Consider the following 7,602-nt stretch of genomic DNA (forward strand, 5'->3'; position numbering starts at 1 on the left):
GGATAATCAACGGCTAGCCGTGCATTAAAGGATTTTAAATGCACTTCGCGTCGGGTGGTTCTTTGCCTCCACGTCGTGCATTTAAACTCCTTTAATGCACGGCAAGCCGTTGATTATCTCTTACTTAATTTCTTTAACGCATCCTTGCTGAATAAAATATGAATTTGACTGCAGACTTTTAAATGGTAGTGTTTTAGTATCGCTTACCATCCTTGTCTGTGTAAAGCTGTGTCCAGTCAGCTTCTGATGTAACTATTTGTAAAACACTGTTTACATGAAGCCCCACCCATAGGAGTTATCATAACAAGACATTATACACTTTGAAAAGAACTCCACCTCAACTTAATCAATAAGAGCTTATATTGTATTGAACCTGGAATACTTGTTTAATAAGAGCTGTCGTTCAGGTGCAGGGTGTTGGTACGTCTCTGAAGGTGACCATCCAGCATAGCAGTGAGAGTCGAGCCTTCAGCACTTCACCTGAAGAGACGGCAGCAGGTGCAGGCCATGAGGGCGAGAAAGAGAGAAGCAAACACACAGTTAAATTCACCTGCTACATTTGCAACGTCACCTGTACTGACCAGCAAGTAAGACTTGACTGTACATTACTGAGGAGAGGAGTCGGTTGATCATTGTGTTTAGTGAGGTGTTTGACCTCCGCAGGGCTTCCAGTCTCACATGACGAGTTTAGATCATCAGCAGCGTATGATGGAAATCCAGTGTCTGAGCAACACCTGTCTGGCCACACTGTTACCACACACCCAGCAGTCCCTGCAGGGTACAAACAGGTAGGTGATGCTCTCCGTGCATTAGAGGTGTAGTGTGTACGTTTAGCGTAGTTATAAGTATAAACAAATACGGTAATTGAACACTGTCAGAACGGTTTTGAGTCTGTGACAGTCTGAGATACCCAAGATAAGGAAGGAAACTTTTAAAAATCTACTTTAAAACACTTCTCTAATCTTTGTTTTTATGTTGCTTTCATATATTTGTGAAAAATGTTTTTACTATTTCTTTCCAAAAAATTGATACTTTATACACCTCTGAAAACATAGTTATGTATATTATATTGCATTTCTGTCAATAGATCGATGTAAATATTACACATTGCACCTTTAATGACTCTAAACATAGTATGGAAGCCTGTTTCTGCCACCGAATAACACATTTAAAAAGGTAATTGCAATTTTTTATCTCACAATTCTGACTTTTTTTCTCGCAATTGCGAGTTATAAAGTCAGAATTGTGAGATATAAACTTGCAGTTCTGAGAAAGTCAAAATTCCAACTTTTTTTTCTCAGAATTGCCAGTTTATATCTCGCAATTTTAACTTTCTCAGAATTGCAAGTTAATAGCACACAATTGCGAGTTACAGTATTAAGGCAGAATTGTGAGAAATCCCATTTCTGAGAACATATTCATTTTCCCCCTCAGAATCTGGCTTTATAACTTTTTTCAAGTCAGAATTGCGAGAAAAAAAGTCCGAATTGTGAGATACAAACTCGTATTTGCGAGAAAAAAGTCAGAATTGCAAGTTTGGATTAAAGTCAGAATTGTGAGACAAAAACTCGCAATCACTTTTTTTTTAAATTCAGTGGCGGAAACAGGCTTCCATAACAGTGTATCAAGTAAAAAGCGGCAAAATATTTTTCTTGCACTTTTATTTTCTTGTGTTTTATATGTTTTATAATAATTTATTTTTATTCTACCAGTTTATTTTTTGGTTAATCACAAGCAAATTTTGATTTCAATGCATCCTTACTGAATAAAACTTTCTTTAAAGAAAATCAACTGACCCCAAATCTACAGTAATTTGTTAGTGTACTGTATGTCACTCACATTAAAAAAGTATTCCATCATTGCCTATTGTTAAAAAAAATGACTGCACAACACTATTTAGAACACAATTGTTGTTTGCTCTGTAATAGAGAGAGACGGGTGGGTCATCAGCGCTGGTGTCCAACCTGCCAGTCTCATTTTTCTGGTGACCTCATCGAGCACAGACGAACTAAGAAACACAAGGTGACCTTAACATTAATAAAACAAATACCACCAAATCTAATCGCTATATATGTATGAGTATATGTGGAAATATCCACATATACTTGAGGAGCAGAGTTTGATTGTATGAAAATGCTATGTCTTGTCTCCTCATTAGATGGCAAAAGTATCCTCGAGACCTTTCTGTACCCTGTGTGAGCGCCACTTTAGGACTCCTCGCAAATTTGTTGAGCATATGAAGTCTCCTGAGCACAAACAGAGGGTTGAGGAGGTTTGTGTGGGTATTTTGTAGGTATTTAAATCTAAAATGTGTTCAATGAAATTGAATACAACTTATTTATTTCAACATTTGTTACAGTTAAGAAACGAGGGTGACCCAGAGGTTATGGAGGAGCTCATAACAGTGGATGCTATTGGCTGCTTTGAAGGGGAAGATGATTATGAGGAGGATAGAAATGAAGAAGAGATTGCAGTGTTTGAGAAGGTTAGTTGCATTACATCATGTGCTTTTCTAAATTAGAGTCCCTTTTGGAGTTTTTTTTATTTATTTGAATTTTGTTCATAGCATCCTGGTCATAGGGATATGGCTTTAGAAGAGACGACTGATTATGAGGCATATGATCCAGACACACAGTATGGTGAGTGCTGGACTTTAACCACTTCTCTAGAGTAGACTGTCAAAGAATAGTTTGTGAGTAAGTTCATCTGACAGACCTGACTGCTTTCTGACCCTTAGGCACTAGTTTTGTGGTCCCTGTCGCTGGTTTCCTCTGTAAGCTGTGTCATAAATTCTACCACTTTGAGTCTTCTGCTCGGGAAACTCACTGCAAGTCTCTTATGCACTTCCAGAACTTACAGGTGAGGAAAATGATGGAATTTGAAATTAATTTATGTGTCATTTAAGGCAAATCTGAAATCAGTGATACTACAATAATAGCCTTGTGTAAAAGTGGTAGATCTTTCAAATAATGTAATGGTCGGTCAGATTGTGATTAATTACACACAGTCAAAACTCAAATGTGAATTTTGAAGCTGTTGTAATTTTTTTTTAAACTACACCACTGTTAAAAAGTTTGAGGTCAGTAAGATTTTGTAATGTTTTTGAAATAATATCTCTTGTGTTCACACCTGTTTTGATTGAAATACAGTAAAAAACATAATATTGTGAAATACCTTCTACTATTTAAAATACCTGTTTTCTGTTTTAATATATTTTAATTTAAAATGTAATTTATTCCATTACTCCAGTGTTCAGTGTCACATGATCCTTCAGAAATCATTCAAATATGATGATTTAGTTCTCAAAAAAAAACATTTCTTATTATTAATGCTGAAAACGCTACCATTCAAAAGTTTGGGATAAGAGGAAAATAAGAAGAAATTAATAGTTTTATTCAGAAAAGATGCATTAAATTGATCAAAAGCAACAATAAAGACATTTAAAATGTTAAAAAAGGGTTTCTATTGTAAATAACTACTGTTCTTTCGAACTTTATGTTCAGTAAAGCATTCTTAAAAATGTATCACTGTTTCCACAAAAATAAATCTGCAAAAATTTCTGTTTTTAATTCAATAAGAACCAATAATAACTGAGCATATAATCAGCATATTAGAATTTTTAAAGGATCACTGTGACACTGAAGACTGGAGTATCGCAGGAATACATACAGAAATAAATTACATTTAAAAATATATATTCATATTAAATTCATTATTTGCAAGTTATATTTTAAATAATATTTATGAGTAATATTTCACGATATTACTGTTTTGCTGTACTTTTGTTCAAATAAATGCCTTGGTGAGCATAAAAGACTTTTTTTTTTTTTAAATAACTGACGGGTGGTAGTGAATATTTTGACATTATGTCTGAACAGCTCTGTATGATGGTCTGATCAGATGGTCCATTGAACGTAATGCAGCTAAAATACTGAGAAATATATGTGTAAATAATGTAGAAGGAATTTTTAAACAAAAAAGTGAATTCAATGCCAAATGCTCAGATTAGTATTTGATTTTCAGAAACACAATGCTCTGAAAATGCAGAAGAAGCCACCTCAGGATGACTGTGAGAGTGATGTGTCATGTAGCAGCCTGATGAGCGACCCTCGGTGCCTGGAGCGCACTGCTTCCTGTGCCAATGACAGCAGCCAAGCAGATCTCAACAGACCACACATCAATTTCTCAAGAGAGCGCTTACACTCGAGGAAGCTTAAGCCATCTAAGAGAGCTCACAAATCCAAGTCTCCACGCTCAAAACACTCTGGAGCTCCACAGAAGCCCGCCGTGGTCATGAAGCACTTAATATATACTCCACACTGTGGCTCAGGGTCAAGCCGAGAGTCACACTGCCAAGAACTACAGCACACAGAATCTGTGTCCAGTGAAAAAGAAAAGACATCCTGTGACCCTGTGCATTACTCAGAAGAGCAAGAAAATGTGAGCTCAACACCCACAAACAGTTCGTGTCATGCATCACAGTCGAACTCAAAGGAGAACACAATCAATTGAGGTTAAAGAGACAGCTGGCAAAGACCGAACAAAAATAATCTTCATGTTGATAGGAGTTCATCGAGTGTTTCTGGGAAAGTTGTGAAGAAAACGTGAGAGGAAATGATGCTACTTTCAAAAAATTTAAGAAATAAATGTTCATTTAAATACATAAATATTGTAAATCTCATTTCCTTTCATTAAATTGTATTTTATATATAATTATAAATAATTGTTGAACAACAGTTTATTCATCTAGGTTGGTGTTGTTACTTGAGCTGCAATTATTTGTTAATTCTTATTCATCATAACTATTGTTAATATACATTAACTTAAGGTATTTTTCAGCACCTCCATTTAACATCGTTTGGGAAAAGGAAGTAAAAACATTCATCTCCACAATTAATGTCCAAATCTAGAACAGATTTCTTGATTAAAATGCACACAAATCTTGTCCATTGCCCATTTTTCTTTCTTTCTTTCTTTCTTAATAAGAAAAGCTTCTAGTGTTATAGACCAGTAATAGTAATAAAAGTATTACAAATATAGGACTAAAGTTTCCATATACAATTTGGACAAGGTTGTGGACATTATTATGAATCTGGGTATAATCTCCCTCATGACCCCCATCTTGAAAATGTGACATCTATAGAGTCCCGTCCCCCCTCCCCGTCCCCCCTTAAATATTTAATTCTTTATTTATTTGCAACCTTGTACTTGGATAAAAAAGGCATTCTATGAAAATGTATGTCATTACAGACTGAGAATAGACTGTTGGTCACAGTTTGAGCTCTCTACTCTGGCTGCATCAGTACACGTGGCATGCAGATACATGTGTGTCCTACAGGCGGCGACAGAACGAACTGCAGTGCATTATGGGGCGGAGATGGCATTCTAGTACACAGACAGACGACGGCAAAGCAAGGCTAGTGCGAGACCTGTAACACTCCTGCGAGCGGACATAGATATCGATTAAAAGCACACAAACAAGCCAAGGTGTCCTGCAGACGGGAATCGGCTCTCGGATTTTGGTGATATGGCCCAAAATGATTTGATGAGCAACGCGGAGGACGTGGCGGATCAGGTAAGAGAACAGAAGGCCCTGCCAGCCAACTTACACAGTAACGTTAAATCACGGAGACCACTCTTCTGTACTAAACAGATGCTCTCTAAGTTCAGGAAAGTCCATGTCTGCGTGTATAGTTTCGTCTTGTTTGCAAATGAGGTTTGTTTGACTAAATTCTAGTCTTGTGACTAGAAGGACTGAAGTAACGTTACTACCAAGACTGCTTTGGTTGCTTTCGTGTACTAATATTTAACATTTATAACTATTAAAGATATATAAGTACATATACTTTATTTCTGTGAACCCAAAATGTTTGAATGGCATACAAACTTTATCCTCGAATCGTTTTCATCAGTCTTCAAACATCTGTTCATCTGATGAAACAAGAGTGTATGTTACTCCTAATACCCAACATAAAAGATGACTGATTAGAAAAATATGGTTTTGTTTTCCATATGCAATAGGAAATTAACAGCAGGACATTCATCTGATGCCTTTGTTTACATATCAGAATATGCATAATTTGCAGGATTATTGGATGTGTTTGGGGCCCTTTTTTCGTGCTGTTCTTGTTTTGGGCTTATTAATAGAAATAAACTTTATAAATATGTAATTATGTGGGTGTAAACTGAGTTGTGAGTGTTTTATCAAGGCTGAAACAAGGCCATCACTGTCATCAGCATCTCAGCTTATTTATTTATGGCCTAATTTTCAAAGTCATTAAGTAGATTAAACCCCAGCCAATGACAGCTATCTTCAGGTCATCTGATGCCTTTAATGTTGTTTACATATCAGAATATGCATAATTTGCAGGATTATTGGATGTTTTTGGGGCCCTTTTTTCGTGCTGTTCTTGTTTTGGGCTTATTAATAGAAAAACTTTATAAATATGTAATTATGTGGGTGTAAACTGAGTTGTGAGTGTTTTATCAAGGCTGAAACAAGGCCATCACTGTCATCAGCATCTCAGCTTATTTATTTATGGCCTAATTTTCAAAGTCATTAAGTTGATTAAATCCCAGCCAATGACCGCTATCTTCAATTATTAAGTGTAGTTTTATCACACAGCAACAGGAACAATATTAAAATTCCCATTTTTGGTTCATACAACTCTCATTCAGCAATCCTGCCTTTTATAACATGTAACAGAAGGCAAATCCTGTACTCTTCGATATTCCTGTGCTGCTTGGAAACAAGTCAAATACCCTCCAGGCACACAGACTGCGAGTAAGGTATTGACACACAGGCAGACATTGGCCCTGAGATCTCTTCCCATTCATTTGGTCTTGCTTGGTACTTGTTGAATGCTGATTGGCCCGTTTTCTTCTTAGTGCTGATGTGGATCGTCTGGGGGCGGGGCTTAGCAGAGGCCTGTGTCAAAGCTCACATAAGAGTGTTGAGTTAATCACCAGCTGGTTTAGAGAGAGTTATTATGAAACCCTGCCATGTATTGACCAAATCTATGCATTTTAGTATTCCTGCAATTTGCTTATTTTCATTCACAAATAACAGAATTCTATAATCTACCACTGGCATTTACAAGCAGATTATGAATTCTTACTTTCATTTTAACAAGCTAGCACATGTTACAGGGTTAAGCAATGAGAATATAATATCCTGTACTCTTCCTGGAAGAGTAAATTGTGTTGTCTTTATCCTTCCCTGTACATTTTTATTCAACACCTGTTGCGTTAGGAAGTGGAAAAGGTTTATTACTAGTACTCCACAGCAACCCTCTACATTGCGAGTAAATCACTTGCATATGCGACTAAATCTTCACTCTGGGCGACTAAATGATGTGTAATATTAGCCACTGGCTAATAAATTCTCAGATTTTACTCGCCAGAGTGTGAGTTGGACGCTAAGTATAAGTTTAGCTCAGATATATTTTCACTCGCCGAACACTCTGACTGAGCGCTTCAGAGTTTCACTCTCCGTCAAGCCATCTGTGATATTTTTCAGTTCATCTCAATGGATGCGCAGCGCACCTGTATTTCGCGTACCGTAAACTCTAGTGTGAAGGCGCATGACTCGCTGTCACTTTG

At 36.7% G+C, this 7,602-nt stretch overlaps 2 protein-coding genes across 3 annotated transcripts in view; both read left to right on the forward strand.

Annotated features, from left to right (window-relative positions):
- Window positions 1-4,635, forward strand: part of LOC107740837 (cip1-interacting zinc finger protein-like) — a 15,928-nt gene extending 11,293 nt beyond the window's left edge. For both annotated transcript variants that reach the window (XM_016553359.1, XM_016553360.1), the window contains exons 6-13: window positions 408-587; window positions 664-788; window positions 1,929-2,022; window positions 2,159-2,272; window positions 2,360-2,485; window positions 2,567-2,639; window positions 2,738-2,859; window positions 4,024-4,635. In XM_016553359.1, coding sequence (XP_016408845.1) covers window positions 408-587; window positions 664-788; window positions 1,929-2,022; window positions 2,159-2,272; window positions 2,360-2,485; window positions 2,567-2,639; window positions 2,738-2,859; window positions 4,024-4,512 — 1,323 coding nt within the window. In that variant the 3' untranslated portion in view covers window positions 4,513-4,635. The remainder of the gene's footprint in view (window positions 1-407; window positions 588-663; window positions 789-1,928; window positions 2,023-2,158; window positions 2,273-2,359; window positions 2,486-2,566; window positions 2,640-2,737; window positions 2,860-4,023) is intronic.
- A 648-nt stretch (window positions 4,636-5,283) lies between these two features.
- surf4l (surfeit 4, like) overlaps window positions 5,284-7,602 on the forward strand; it is a 6,600-nt gene continuing 4,281 nt past the window's right edge. The window contains exon 1 of the mRNA XM_016553331.1: window positions 5,284-5,575. Within this exon, the coding sequence (XP_016408817.1) occupies window positions 5,528-5,575 (48 nt within the window). The 5' untranslated portion in view covers window positions 5,284-5,527. The remainder of the gene's footprint in view (window positions 5,576-7,602) is intronic.

Source organism: Sinocyclocheilus rhinocerous, unplaced genomic scaffold (assembly GCF_001515625.1).
Source record: "Sinocyclocheilus rhinocerous isolate Xijiao unplaced genomic scaffold, SAMN03320098_v1.1 scaffold2330, whole genome shotgun sequence".
NCBI lineage: Eukaryota > Metazoa > Chordata > Actinopteri > Cypriniformes > Cyprinidae > Sinocyclocheilus > Sinocyclocheilus rhinocerous.